We start from the raw sequence: 15,801 nt of genomic DNA on the forward strand, positions 1-15,801 counted from the left end.
TCCTTCTCTGTTATCTGAGTCTTTGGCTGGGTCGTTTGGAGGCAGTTTGTGCCAAGTGTCAGCATATTTAGATCAGGATCCACAAGAGACATGGAGATGGATGCTCCTGTCCCACAGCCTCACCTTCTTGCACAAAGGGAACCCAAATGATCTGACTTTCAAGTGTGTTCAAGCTCTTCTCAGATGAAATGAGGAATCATCCCAGATCCAATGCAACTCTTGATCTGGATCACTTGGGAATCTGAACCCATTGGAGAAATTACACTTACTAACACATTCAAAATGAAAATTCTACATGGAGCATTAGCTGGCTCAGATGGGAAACTGCCCTGCCTAGCAAAGCTCCTGGTAAAACTCCAGGGATCTGAGCTCAAGTGATCTATGGGCAAAAAAGTCATCAGTGCGCACAGACTGGGCTGAGTGAGTCTGTATCCAGCACTGAAAGCTGTACCAGCAGTCTTAATCCATTCACATGTGAATCCTTAGGAATCAAAGGGAGATGCAAATTTCCTTTAAGACAAGAAAAAGTGTTGCAAAAATGTAAATCTTCAGTGGCTTTATTGATTTATTCAGCTTATGAACTTATGGAGAGTGGCTTAACACTGCAAAATTAGGAAGTGGAAATATCAACAATGAAAGAGACACTGGATCCAGCACTATCTGTCACTGGAGGAAGGCAAAAAAAGAATCCAGGGCTGGAGAACAAGCAATTTCCAACACCTAAAATGTGAGATTAAACCAAAATTGCCTACCTTTCAGGGGAAGAAGCTTTAACATAGAAAAATTACGTAGTCAAACACCACTCCCTGGGAATGCAGGATGCCAAGCAGACGAGAGGCTGCAACCTATCTTTTTGGTCCCTCCTGGCCTCAAGGTTAGTGTAGCCTTAAAACAACTCCAAGCTATCCAGTTTAAGTGTGGATATAGGTTAATTTTGGCCTGCATCTTGCTGGTGGAGAACAATCCTGACTTTTGGGTTCATAGCCAAACCAGTTCAAACAACCCTGGGATACCAGTCATTCATTGGTCCATCTCAGCATCATCTCAGTCTGGAAGAGGATTCTAGATTTTGAGTCCTTATTCTGACTCAAACAGAATCTCTGAAACCTACAGAGCTTTGGTTATCACTGACTGATACTATGCCAGAGATAAAAATACTCCCAACAAGCCCTTTGTAGACACAGCATTGCTTCAAAAGGCTGTCAACCGTGGCAACTGCGTTCCATTCTCCAATAGTCTATATTTAACTGTTGCAAATTAGGCTACAGACCGAATTCTTCATGGCTGAAAACACTATTAGAACTTTAGAGTGTTGTTTTTCTTCCCCTGTCAGCTAATTAGTGGTAATATAAATTTCAATCGTCGGCTGTGGTTGATTGCAACAGACCATCACATGCGTTACAATAAAGGCAATTTCCTCTGCTCCCCAACTACTAATAGTGGGTCTTAATTATCCAAGGTTAACAAAGCATTGCATTGTGCTCTATCATTGTACATCAAGTGATGGAGGGACTATTATTTCCAAAGCATCAGGATCCAGGGTAGCTGTTATATTACTGCAAGTCTGCTCCACAGTAATATTAAACACCACTTGCACAACTGTACTATACTATCTGTGCTATTAAAAATTATAAATTTGGAAAATGCTTGTTTTCATTTCCAAAGTCGATTAAAAAGTTTGCATACTTTAACATCTGTTTATGATTTTAAACACAGCTTTCATAAATATAAAGCTAATGTGGTCTGGCTCCCCAGCAAAAATAAATCCCATTAAAAAATAAGATAAACCTCACATTACAGTAGGTTTCTTTTTACATGCGTCCAGTGTGTAAAGTGTATGTTTATTGTCAGCAAAATTTTAAAAAAGCCCTCCGTTGAGCTGTGGTGAGCCCAGGCTTACCTCATTGGAATGTGTCCTGTTCTGGTGCTTGGCTCTGTCCGAGGCATTGGAAAAGGCTTTATTGCAGCCTTCGTGTTCACAGACATAAGGTTTTTCTCCAGTGTGGGACCTCAGGTGTGTCTTTAAGTTCTCCAGGCGGGAATAGGCTTTGGAACAACCCTCAAACTAAAATAAAAAAACCACATGAGGAGTGATTAATTAACCAGAAAAATTTGATTTTCCCCCTGCCTAAACCCTTCCAATCTGTTTCCCATTCTTTCTTTTTTTTCTTCTTTTTAAAGGGCTTGTGTTTTAGGGAACAACATCCACTTTGTTGGGAGAATTTGCTTCCCTAGGTAAGTTGAGAGTTTCAGCAGTGAGTCATATTTGAGGTGCTACTCCTTGTTGAGTACCCACCTGACATTTCAACAAGTGACTCTTTTTTTCCAGCAGACCTAACACCACTCCAGTCCTCCCAGAGCTCTCCTAGCCCCTCCTGCCACCCCTCTGCATCTAAAGCACTCAGAAACAGGGGCCCCCTCCTTCCCACCCAGGGAACTGACAGCTTCTCCACAGTCTGACCAGCCTTGCAACTTCACTAGCACCAACACTGGAAAGAGCAGACAGCTCCCTAACACACAAAACCAGAAATCTAGCAAGCTTTAAAGTTTCCCAAATTACAGCCTGGGTTTGCTCTTGGAGGATGCTGTGGTCAGGCTGTCTGACATTACCAGTTTAAAAAACAAGACTCTCAGTCTTGAAGACAGATGGATTTCTGGATGACAAAACAGGCCAGGAACCTTCCTCCTGGAAGGAAACCAGCTGCCCACACAATGAGAAGGAGCAGCCTGGGAGATGTGGTGAGGCTTTGGGTGATTCAAGTCCTGCCACCTTCCATTCTGGCTGGGCTGGAGGCTTCTCCCTGCACCTGCCCCGTCTCAGCATGGGAGGATTTCACCTCCAACCAATGAGTCTCCAAAGTGCTCTTTGACAAAACAAGCGGGAGGTTTTAAGAAATGCAAGGCTCCCTTGCAAATTCTAACTAAATGTTGCACTGCCTGTTCAGCTGGGAGCATTGAAAAACTCAGGCTGTACTTCTTATACAAAAAAACACCCTTTAAATTCCAACAAGCAGCCCCTGCTGCTGTAATGTATGTGTTGTATTCACATCACTTAAACACATCTACAAGTTCAGTCCAGTTGTGACAAGACTTCACATTGCTCTGTTTGAGTCTTGGCCAGTGAAGAAACTGGAGCCACAGCAGGCCAGGTCTGATTTTCCCACGGGCAGTTGAGTTGTTCTACACATCCAAAGGTTTGGTCAAAGGCATGTGCACCTGTCACCTTGTGCTCCACATGCACAGGACCTGCCAGATTGCAGGGAGGGAGGCAAACATGCAGCCCATGAAACCCATGAAGCTTGTAGGTACAGGTTGATCCCATGCAACTTTGTTGTGCTGGAAAAGGCTGCTTACTTAAGATCCCCTTTAAGTCTAGCATAGGGATGGTGGACATAGGGAAGAGCTGCTTTGCTCTTGAGATATTTATATCTCTTCAAGGACAAGTAGGAGCATCCTGCAAGAACTGATTCTTTCCACAGCTTTGTTAGGACAGGGTGGATCCAGTTTTTCTTCCTCAGACAACTTTCATTAGTCCACTTGTCCCACAGAACATGCCACAGCTCTGAGGTAGCACAGTATATCTCTTTCTTCTTTTGCCCTGTACAAACAATCCTTTACAACTCAAGTCGCTTACAGTTATTGAAATACATCATTCCTCTTGCTGGAAAACAAAGGAACTCAGCATGAGACAACTCATGTGTTCATTCTAGTTTTGCTGGATACTGACACAAAAATGCAGTTATTAAGAGCAAAAGTTCTAAGGCCACATTTTCAAATAAAAGCTTCTCAGCAAAGCAGCCTGTGCATGTTCAAAGCAGTTTTTCCCACCCTTACGTGTGGATTTGATTATGCCAGTGGGAGTTCTAGCTGTCATCTCTTGAAATCACCCTTGACCAAATCCCAGGCTGCAGTTGGGCTCATCTGTAGCTTTATGTACACCACAAACTTCTTGTCTGAAACCAATGTTACTTTGAAAAATCACTGCCAGACTTGGACAAGGAATGCTTTACCACAGAAGGGCACCGTCTGCAGAACTGCCATTATCCCAGACAACTAGAAAATGGTGCTTCTCCAGTTTGGGGACAATTGCTGCAACATACTGCATATGGAGGGTCTGCAGTCCAGGAGGCAGAAGATGACTTGAGACTCAAACACAGCCTTGCCATTGCCCCCAGTGTGACAAAACTGAGGCCTGAAAAGGGCAAGATTGTGTAGCAGTGTTTTTTCCTACTCAACCACAGCACTAAAGAGGATTCAGCCACTGCTGTTTTTGTCTCCTGAGTCCCTCTGCCTACAAGGGCAGGCTAGACTTGCCCTCAGTGCTCACTTTGTATGCACCAACAATCAATATTTCTTGATACTTTTAAGGAAGATTGGTAAAGCACTAGACTGGGCAAAGTGCTTTAGAAGATTAAAACAAAGGACATGGCCCTATGCCCCAGGGGAGCTTATGCTCTAAATTAAATGAACACAAGGCTGGAAGATTGATAAAGGAGCCATGCAGCAGGCAAATCATACATATCCTAATATTTGTAAGCAAGAGCTGGGGCAGAGCCAGGGAGCAAGCAGGGCTGGAATTGGCTAATGGAACAGAAGAGGAGGAAGATATGGGAGGAGGGCTCAGACTTTTGCTAAGCAGGAAGAGACTCATCCCCAAGACCCCGAGGAGAGGAACAGTGTAATGCTGACTGCAGAGGAGGTATAAATGCCATCAGGAGGAGAAGGCAGAGAGCAGAGGATATCAAAAGACAGGGAGGAGAAGACCTTAGGAGGAATAAAGGCTGGAGAATATGAGGAGGGAGATTGTCAACACCTCTCCCATCAGCTGACCACAGTCACTGAACTCCATAACCTTGTTTCCCTCTTGTGCCTTGCATCAGGCATCCTTGGCTGCCCCACATTTGCAAGTAGTTTGGTGAGAGGCACCACCAAGTGTGGAGGCACATATAGGATTTCATATCTTGAGGCTAAGGAGGAGGAGAGCCCAGCTCTCCCATTTGGTCAGTGAGCCTGCACCCAAATGGCTGAGATATAAAACAGTACCCCATACTCTTCCTCAGGCAGTGTTTAACCCTAGACACAGTGCTACTGGTATGCAGAAGGTCTGGGGACTGAGCTCTTCTTGGGGTTTAAGCGCCTATGGCTTAACCTCGCCTCTAGATTAAGAGAGCAGAGGCAGGAGGTGTTGGCCTAGATTCCCAGGCTAGAAAGAGGCATGTGTGCATGCTTGGGTCCGTGCGTGAGGGAATCTTGCATTCCCAGCAGCTGTAGTGGGTGATGCCAGGTTAGACACAACCAGGGTTAGGCAGCTCCAGTAATGGCATTACTGGATTTCTTTCTTGGATGTAACTAAATTGGCTGGATTTTCACCTTAAGTGACTTGTCCTGAGTTGCTTTGGATGTCTGTGGTAGTTCTGAAATAGTTCTTCCCAAGGAAATTCAGTTTTGCCCACTAACACCTCAACCACACTCATTGACCTCTTGTCCTGTCCCCAGGGTCTAACCTGCAAGCAGCTGTAGCCCAGACACAGAGGGCTGGACTGGCTCTGAGCTGCTGCCAGTGGCTAACTGGTAGAGCCCTACCTGAAGCCGTGCCTACATCTGCAATCACATTTCTGTGACCACCCCAGCCTGGTGTCCCACATGCCAAGTGAGATGCACCATGTGTCCCTGCCAGCTCACCGTGCACTTGTGTGGCTTCTCTCCCGTGTGCCTTCGCATGTGCACCACCAACATATACTGAGCCTTGAAGGGCTTCTGCTCCCGTGTGCAGTCCTGCCAGCGGCACACAAACTCCTTCTTCTCCCCGTGGATGTGATCGTTGTTGATGTGCTGGTAGGACAGAAAGGAAAATCAGGTCACTCCTGGAACAGCTGATGCCAGGGGATCATGCACGGTGCTCCGAAAGACAGATGTTCCCTCCCCAGTGCTTGTCAGGCACTGCAGCACCTGGGTGCCAGGTGCACAGGTGACACCAGGGACGTGGACCCAGCACTGTGGTCTGGTGTGTCCTGCAAAGGTGTGCAGCACCCAGCACACTCAGTATAAAGCAGGCTAGAAATGGGAGGTTTGCAAAAGCAATGGGAGCTTTTGGGAGCAGGGAGCCCTCTCAGTGTGCCCCCAGCTGCTTGATGCCACTCTTGATGGGGATGACAGAGTAGTTTTTGTTTGTGCTGAACCCTCCTGTGCTGCATTTACACACCTGAGACCCCTTCCTGGGGTGCTGGAGGATGATGGACAGGAGACAAACCTTGGCTGAATTCAATAATCTTAAAGGTAGTTTCCAACCTAAATGATCCTATGCATCTAAGTCCATATGCTGGCCCCATGACATTCACCTGCTGTCCAGAGCTGGTGACTGGCAGGAAATGACAGCATCTAAGAGCTATGCAGCAGGGAGAGCTCAATTACTGATAATTACTCAGGCCCACGAAATTATGTGCTGGAGTGTTGAAATGCCAGACCCAGAATGGTGCCTTCATCCACCCTGGCATGGAGAAGGGCCATTTTTTCCCCAGCTCAGGGCAGATGAAGCCCTGCCAAAAATAAACAGAGCCAGAGGCCAGCCCGTCGGCAGCACCGTTCCCGTGGTGGCCTTGTCTCTCTGGATGGGGTCTCATTGCCAAAAATAATGCCTGTCCTCGCTCCTGTGTTTTCAGAAGGCATTCACTGACAGGAAATCCTAAAATAAACTACTTTGGTTTTGGGTTTTGGCTTTTTTTGTGCTGAAATCTTTTCCAGCCCCCGCCTTCATCCCCCGGCCAAGGCCAGGCACACATGTTGCAGCTAGGGATGAGACTCTCTTGGGGCAGTGAGGCAGCATGAGGACACAAAAGTACATTAAAACAGATTCATTAGCCCTCACAGTCCCAGCTGAACCTAGTCTCGGTGTTCTGTGTGCTGCAGTCCAATCCTGGGGTTGGGGTCCTGCTGCCTGGGTTCCCAGTTCTACCCAGGGACAAGAGGAGATGTTGGGGCTTAGCTGGTCTCTTGGGCACCACACATAAACACTGAGAGCCAAAGCTGTGTGCTGGGAGAGCTGGGAGAGCCTGGGTTTGGGAGAGGCTTTGTATGGGTTTAGAGTTCTGCTGCCTACAGTTCTGGTTTTACAACGTGGCATCAGTGTGAAATTTTAACCTCAGCTGATGGAAATCTGATGAACCTCCCCAGAGACCCATGGACATGCTAAACCATGTCCAGAGCAGACTGAAGAGATACATCTCCAGGCTCTGTTTGTGTGGGAGTCTAACTTGCAAACACAACTACACACAGCAATGTTGGGAGTGTGGAAGAGCACAGGCTTACTCTTTTGGTCTTGTTTGAGCCAGAGTAAGAACATTAAAGGAGGGGAACTGTAGCCCCCAATTCAAGACTATTCACTCCCTGTCTAGGCAACATCTGCTTCCCATCACTTGCTTTAGGAGGAGTTGCACAGCTCACCCCCCTTCAGCTACAGCTCCTTAGCCCCTACCTGGCCGAAAGCTTTGCTTGGGCTTCTCTCAATTTCAGTGTGACCTTTGAGGTTGGAAGCAGCAGTGGTGCTTGGAAAAAATATGTCATCACTGCTGCTGCTCCTTGTTGACATGCACTTCTCCCACAAGCACAACTGTGTGTGAGCAACAGACTCTGCTCACCCAGGTACTTTGTTCTGCACACAAACTGGAGTTTTTCCATGCATTGCAAGATGGCACCTTCTCAGAAGCTGGCCCATGACATCTGTATTTCATTTGCATGTGTATTTTGGGCATCCCAAGTCCACAACCCTATGTTGCTAGCAATCACAGTACAGAAAACTCAATTTTTGTAACGTTCCAAATTTAGGAAAATCCTGTAATATTTCATCAAACATTTTTCTTTGTTTATTTTTGTTGTTTTTTTTCCTGGGAATAAATTGTGCTGAGCTTCCTGGTGCTCTGCACTTTGCTCTGGGCAGAGTTAGTTTTTCATACATCTGAGAAGGAAACACACAAAAACTGCTGGACAAATGTGAGCCCAGCCCATCTGACAGGCATGCTGTGGTTTAACCCAAAAAAAACAATGCCCTATAGCATGCAATGTGCCATTAAACCATTAAACACCTTATCACTCAACTAGCCTTGAAAACCGTTTCCAAATCTGTCTGTACTCAAGGACTTGATGCACTGAACCAGTGGCAGAGACAGGCAGGCACTAGCCTTAGATGGAAGAAGAGTGTGTGCCCAAAATTATAATTTAGAGTGTAGTCCCTCTGCACAATGTTTGTGTGCAGAACTTGGGCAAATGGTGACTGATGCCAATTTGGGAGCATATCCAAAATGAAAATATATAAAAAATGGTGAAAACAGACACAAGCCCTCAGGAAGGGGTCTACATGTGAGTTGCACATGGGTGGCCCCTGGCATGCTGGGAGCCTGTTTGAGGCAAGCAGCTAAAGGGAAAGGTAGCTGCTCCTGTTGCAAAATGTGCTTAATCCAAAATTCTGCTGCAAGCATCAGGATTGCTGGGCTGGTGAATTCCCAGAAGATACAGGCTGGCTTCAAAGCAATGGGACTCACACCACAGATTCAAAATAAGGACTGGGAGAGTGCTGGGCTGGGAGCAAGATGGGGCTTAGACACAGATCAGGTCCAATTTCACAGACACTTCCCTGAGGATGAGGAATTTGTTGACCCCAGAAGCCAAAGGAAACCAAATGGTGGATATGCAGATGAAGCAAAGCACACAAAAGGTTCTTGGAATTAATTAGAACTGAAAATCTGATTAATGACCTGGTTTGGGGATCCTTCAGAGAGCAGTTTTGACACTGGTTTGGGAACATCACTGTGATTATGGAAGCCCTGTTGCACAAGTTTTAGAAAATCAACCCACTTTCTGTATTTCAGACATGGAGCATATCTCCAAACTCTGAAAGTGCTCTGTTTCTCTGGGAGGGATGAGCTGAGCAGGTCAACAGCCTCTAAGTGATATGGCTCTACAGCTCACTAACAGCAGCATTAGAAGCTTTCCCAGCCTGGACTAAGACTGAGGACAGCATGGATGATCCCTGACCCATAGTTGGTGTAGCTCTGTGGGAAGGCTCAGTGAATATGGCCAGTGAAGAGAGAAGGGCTCAGCCCCCTTCCCCATTTTCTGATCCAGTCTTCTGCACTGAGCCTTCTGTCATTGGGCCATGCACCAGGGAGACTGAAAGTGCAGCCTCAGCAGCTGAGAAGGGAGCAATATCACATAATCTATGAGAGGCTTCTTTCAGCTGAACTCCTTGGGGAGCAGCGACCTGCTTTGGCAGTGTTTACACACCGTATCTCTGATTTGCACCTTTAGTAGCTCCCAGGGTAAGCTCTGGCTGTACAGCAGCTAGTGATAAAAAATGAGGACAAGTGCACAGAAACCCAAATTTATCGCTGGGGTTTCCTCCCAACCATTACTCACATGGACGAGCTGCTCCTGAGTGTCATATTCCTTTGTGCACCCTTCCCAGTGGCAGTTAGTCTCATAAATAACCTCAGGCTCCTGTTTACATTCATCCTTATCAAGATCTTCTTTCAGGTCTGTCAGATGCTCCTGCAACACATAACGGTGCATTGTATAAGGTGAACTTTCATCTGAATTCCTCCATCACTCATAGATTACAGGGCAAGTATCAACTGATCACAAAACCATGCTTCTTGTGGCTACCTAACATCCATGATTACTGTGAAATAAGGAGCTACAGGGTTTTGGCAGAAGTGTATCAGAGTTGATGACAAAACATGAAACACCTCAAAGCCACTGTTGAAGCAGTGCCTGGATTTAGCTGAGTTGTGGGCAGTCCCAGGAAAAACTGAAAAAAGGAAAGAGCTGACTCCTGACCTTTGGTTGTGTTATTTGCTGGGGGCGTGGAGAAACATGAGCATAAAGAAATCACAGGGCAGTCAGAGGCCAGAGCCCACTCACCTGACATGGGCTGGGCAGGGGATTCCTGTTTCCTGCATCTCTCAGTAGATGAGAAAATGATACCTAACCCAAAGATTTATGCCTGCAGGATGGTCCACAGGGATGAAGTGATGAGCTCTCAAAGCACTTATCTGAGAGGGGAGTTTGGAAAGCTTGAGCAAGACCCAGTGAAGAGTAGGTTGCAGAACAGAGCTCCTGGGACTCTGGACTCATTTATGAGTTACTTTTATGCTGGGTACACTGTGAGCTCTCTCCTTAACTTCTCTGTCTAGCCAGCTCCTCAGTGCTAAATGAAGCACAGAAGATTTTTCTTACGGCTGCTAGGATTAAAGCATGGGCAGCTACACAATAGTGTAACATACAAGATAATTAGTATAAATCTGAGTAAGGACAACTGTCCTGCATGCATCAGATACCTGCACTACAGACAAAGCCATCAGCACCCAGAACTGGCTTGGGAATCTAGCAAGACAAAACCCTGCAGGTTTTGACCCCCTTCCTCCCAGATACTACTGCTGCCTAGCACAAAGCATCCTGCCTCCAGGACACTTCAGACAGAAGAGATTTGTTTTAATTAGCTCTTATTTAAAAAAAAAAAAGATATTGCAAGGTGGCTCTTGGGACAGCAAACTGTAGTAATTTACAGAAAGACTTCTGGAGATTCAAACTATACCAGAGCCCAGAGCAACAGTCTGAGAAAGTTCAAACAGCAGCTTCTTTTTCCTGCAATTCTTGTTTGGTTGAGCTTTAAACACTATTTTTTTTTTAGTATTTGTCTCTGTGCAAAGTGTGGTTCCTGGACAACTGTAATTTTCTACTAAAAATCTTACTTAGACAAAAATTTTATACTTTCTGTTAGAGAAATGGAACTGTAACAATTTCTATTTGTTGAAAAGGACTGACTTGTTTCATTTCTAGCTAGTTCAATGCTAGTCTGAATCTGTACTGGAGCTCTCTTGTGGCACTGCAGAAGTTCAGTAACTCAGGTCCCTCATGCCTGGGACTTCACTGTGTCCCACAAATCTTGTCTGATTGTATTTTTACAGCACAAACCATCATGGGAGATACTGTCTTGCCAAGGATTGCAAACACCCAAATCACAACTCACATGAGGTGTTTCAAATGCAGCATTTCCAAAACAAAACATACACGTTTTTGGGAATAGATGAACTTCATAGTCAACAAAAAGTGGATCAGTCATTTACTAACTGACTATAACACAAATTTTCAGCACAGTCTCCTGCAGAAAAGGAATTTCTAAATTTAATTAATTCTTCTTGCTTAGACCAAAGGAGACACCCACTATATTCAGTTTTTTAATTTGTTCTCTTTGCCAAGAACAGGCTGTCTTTTATAAGGTACCTTCTAGTAATTTCCCAGTCAATATTGAAATACTGCAAGATGTGGAACCGACATTTCTCTTGGGGAATTACTTCACATAGCGCCTCATTAAGAACTATTAGATGATCAGTGTGCATTTTCCTACTCCTAATTTCACCGTGCTATTCTAATAAAATCTCATTGCAGTACTTTAAACCACTCCCCCTCTCCATTCAGTGCCAATTTCAGTGTTTTTAAGACCCAGTGGATAAAACCCCTGGAGCAGGGCTGCAGGGGTGAGCCAGGCTGGTGCTGTCCAAGCACTCCCAAGCTGGGCGCGCACGGCTTCGCATGGAGCAGCGCACGGAGGATGGCGGCTGTTGAGCAAGCAGCTGTCTGTCCCGTAGCTCCTCCACTAACACATGCTTTGAGAAAGCAACTGATGGCTTTCAAATGTTTTTTCATTTACTGCAAGAAATAAACACATTGCCCTATTAGCCCAGGCAGTGGCCAGATTGGTTTTTCAGGGCATGTGATTTTGCAGCAGTGTGTAGATGCACTCCTAAACTCAAAGCTCCAGAGAGGTGCCTCTTTGCCCTAATCGTGCTGACTACAGCATGTTTATCTTTCCCTGATATGCTATCTTCATCAATTTTACCAGCCCCCTGATGACTGCACACGTTGCTGTCCCCATGCATCATGCTGAGACCTGCTCCTGAACCAGGGCAGAAGGAGAAATTTGTCATCAACTCTTCCATTCGCTTGACAATAACACAGCTTAATATTTCATGAAAATGAAGTGCCCAGAGCACTCCTGATAGTTTACAGTTGTGATAAAGGACGGTCAGATGGATACTGTCAGCCATTAAGCAGTTTGCAATCACAGGGCTCCAGAAAGAAAGCAAAGGCCTCTGGGCCCTTCTTGGTGTCAAATGTTGTGTCACCAGTGTAAAGGATGTTTCTAGGAGCAATTCCTTGTTGAATCAAGAAGTCATCCTTTTTTTGCAAGCTTTCTACCTACATGCAAGTTTCCCTCATAATCTATGTTTGTTCTAAGACTAATGCTGCTTGCTTTGCAGCACAGAAAATTCAGACATCATTTTTACATTATTACACTTGATATATTTGCTCTCTCCTCTTTTTTTTTTTTTTTTTCTCTATTCAAGCACAGCAACAGCAAGCTGAGTCCCAAATACCCATGGAATACTTCACTCAGTCACGGCAGCTCTTCCCCGTCCCTTCCTGGGCTTTGTGCTCCAAGAGAGCACAAATGTGCCTGCCTGGCAGATTTTGCTGCCTTATTCCCAGCTACAGTTGATGCCAAGAGGATCATTCCCAAAGATGAGACTCAGCTCACCGCCTCAACCCCACAACATGGCTCACAGCAGGGAGGTTACCTGTGTGTTTGGGGACACTGGGGGCAAGCCCTCAACTTCAGTCTTGACTTTGCTGCGTTTGTTAATTACTGGATTGACGGTGCTGCTCACGGCCGACTCACTGCTCTGCTTGCTCTAGGAAAGAAAACCAGGCAAGAAATGGCGCTGGGTTTGGGATGACAGACAGACAGAGTTCACTTCCTCATTAAAAACTAACTTTAAAATTAGTCAAGGTTGAGCTTCAGGAGTGGCAGGGGACAGCAGGATTGGCCTGGGGTTCACAGGAAAACCAGCTCATGTGGGTTTGTGCAAAGCAGAGGGATGGGAGAGAGGGAAGAAGAATCAAGGGCAGCCCCAACTTCTGCAGGCTTGCTGGCAAGCTTGGCCTTTCCACTGCTGCTCTGTTTCAGAGCAAACCAGTCCATGGCATAGCCATCAAAGCCTTATACAACCCCCACCCAAGCCAGTTTTATTTCTCAATGTAATGAAATGATTTGTAGAGAAAATGAATTCCTGGGGGAAGCAGGGGGCTCTGGTTATATGTGAGGGCTCTGGCATGCTGTGTCCATGAAAGACTATGTGTGTAATTTGCTGAGCTCTTAAAAAAATAAGAAAAACTTCAGGAGAAAAAAAAATCCCATTGTATGTGCACAAAATTGGAACATGAACATTTTAAATACTCTTGCTAATTGCTCAAGATTGATCCTACAAATTTTTAAACAGAGACAGGACTCTTTCTAGCCACACTATTTTGGTAGCCAGTTTGTAAGGAGAAAACAAAACCAATCAATCAAATGTCTGCAATAACAAACAGAGTTTGTAGTGCAGCAGCCATGAGAAACCCTAAAACAATAAACCAGTCTTAAAAGTTCAGTATGATGCTACTAAAACGATGTGAAATGGGTGTGACATATGGTGAAATAAGTCTCTGGGGAGAATAGCAACTGCAGTTTAGACTTGGAAGGAATGTATGTGGAAAAGAAAAAATGATTAAGAATGTGCTAGGCATATTCACTAACCCAGTGCATGTAGAGGGCTTGTGCACACATATATGTGCTTGTGTGCTCACAGGTATTAGTAAGGATGCATTTAAGGTGTGGGATCTCATTCAGTTTTCAAAATTTGGCCCCTGGTTTTATAAAATTTAGTAGTAAAAATCAACAGCAGGGACACATTGAGAGAAAATCTACTGAAAAAGAAGGAACAGCAAGTAAAATGTGAAGAGGTCCTACACAGAATGCACTTACACATTAATGATTAAGACCATCATCATGGTTCACATGAGTACTAAAGGAAGGAGGGATTGGTGAAGGTCCCAAAGAAGCTTGGTTCACAGGTGCTTATTTTGCAAAACACTAAAGCAACTGCTTTCCCTCAACTTCATAGAACATAGCATGTTCAAGGAGATTTCCTGCCTGGGATGACCTTACATATTGTTTTCAATACTTGGATTGACCAAGGCCTTTGGTTTCAGCAAGGGTAGGTGTAAGGAAGGTAGATGGGTGCAAAATTTGTCTGTGACTAATTCAGAAACATGTCCCAGGAAAAGGAAAAAGCAACATAAAGGGACAGAGTGAGTAAAAAAGAGAATTGTTAAGACTCCCACAACCACCATGAAGGAAAGCCCACATCTCACGGAGAATGTGCCTCCGTTCCCATGTGTGCCATGCAGCATGGCTGTCCCTACCTGGCTGGAGTCGGAGATGCAGTTGCTGTTGCTGCTGCTCTGTGCTGGTGATGGGTTCACGGAGATGACAGCCATATGCTGCCGTGTGGGGAAGGTTGGGGATGGCTGGATCAGGGGAGGAGTGTGTCCAAAGGCTGAGCTCAGGCCTCTTTGCTGCGTCAGGATCTGCTGGTATGTCACGGGGTTAAGCGGGTGGGGGAAGCTGAATGCTGGACTGCAGCAACAGGAGAAAGAGAAATGATGAGAAGTTATTTTAAACAATACTTATCATATTAGCCAGTCACTGATTGAAGTTTGGATTCTTGGAGACTCCAGGAACCAGGCTGCAATGCCCAGATAGTTGCCTTCAATGCATAAGGATAAGCTTGACTACCTGCTTTACTGCAAAGTCATGATTTGAAGTGCATGTGCCTCAGCAAACTTGTGAATCATTTTGACCCAAGATTAGACTGATCGTGATTTCTTTGCTTCCTATGTAAAAAAACCCAACAAAAGCTCTTGGGAGTTCGTAAGAGTATGGGACTTGGGCAAATCTGGCTTTGCAGCCCCTAAGGCTCCTGGGTTTCCCCAGGCAGACCTCTTTTGCAAACTTGCAGCTTTGGGGTTATGCTAACTTGAATATGAAAAACAAGCATCACCTGGCTCACCTGGCACAGATTACAGCAAGGATGAATAAGTATGCACTTAACATAGTCCAAAACCATGCAGTTTCCTCTGACTTCAGGTGAGGGGAGTGCTGGCTCAGGGGACTGCTGAAGCATGTCACCATTCCTATGTAGGTCACTGGTTCATCTCCAATCTAGGTCAGCAGTGACCAGAACACCACCCGCCCTGGCTGCTTGCGCAATAACTGTGGCAACAGGTCCGGGACAGGATGTAGCACTGGAGAGCAGTAAAATAAAGTTCTGCTTTTGGAAAAAAGGGGTTCACTCCCAGGGGCAAGACCACTGGGCAGAGAGAGAGAAGCACAGAAGATGCTCTGTGCTAACTCTAGATGTGTGATGCATGAACCATAGACAGGCCCTAACCTGATTATTTGCTATCTTCAAGAAGTGGCTGCCCTGAACCTTTACCCTCATGGTATCTTCTCTCACACCACTAAAACTGCCCAAGGTGTGAGTGCTCAGAGAATACAGCCATCATTAGAAACACATTTAATAACCAATTTTGCTTTTGGAGAAAGTATTTCATTCCTGCCTCTAAGATGCTGTTAAAATAATAACAAAAAAGTATTTTCATAAGAAATTTCTGGCAGTTATGCTGCTATATATGTTACCTATTTTACAAATCCTAACATTTAGGGTCTATTTTTAGAACACTGAGAAGGGGTTAAAATTCTTTATTATTAGTTGATTATTCCCTAAGAGGCTGAAAGCTGACCACTGGGTCAGTCCCTGAACTCTACTGATTGGTTAAAAATACCAGATATTACTCTTAATATCTAAGTTGAGATGCTACAGGTATGTGCAGCTAATGAGAACAGGTAAAAAGATGAGAAAAAATATG

The 15,801-nt window shown here is 45.1% G+C and overlaps 1 protein-coding gene across 9 annotated transcripts in view; it reads right to left on the reverse strand.

Moving 5' to 3' along the window:
* The window catches only part of GLI2 (GLI family zinc finger 2), a 381,010-nt gene that overhangs the window by 12,052 nt on the left and 353,157 nt on the right, over positions 1–15,801 (reverse strand). For all 9 annotated transcript variants that reach the window (XM_085584944.1, XM_085584946.1, XM_085584945.1 and 6 more), the window contains 5 exons: positions 14,296–14,509; positions 12,630–12,743; positions 9,409–9,540; positions 5,683–5,832; positions 1,901–2,065 (listed from right to left, as the gene is read on the reverse strand). In XM_085584944.1, coding sequence (XP_085441070.1) covers positions 1,901–2,065; positions 5,683–5,832; positions 9,409–9,540; positions 12,630–12,743; positions 14,296–14,509 — 775 coding nt within the window. The remainder of the gene's footprint in view (positions 1–1,900; positions 2,066–5,682; positions 5,833–9,408; positions 9,541–12,629; positions 12,744–14,295; positions 14,510–15,801) is intronic.

Source organism: Lonchura striata, chromosome 7 (genome assembly GCF_050655825.1).
Source record: "Lonchura striata isolate lonStrDom1 chromosome 7, ASM5065582v1, whole genome shotgun sequence".
Classification (NCBI taxonomy): Eukaryota; Metazoa; Chordata; class Aves; order Passeriformes; family Estrildidae; genus Lonchura; species Lonchura striata.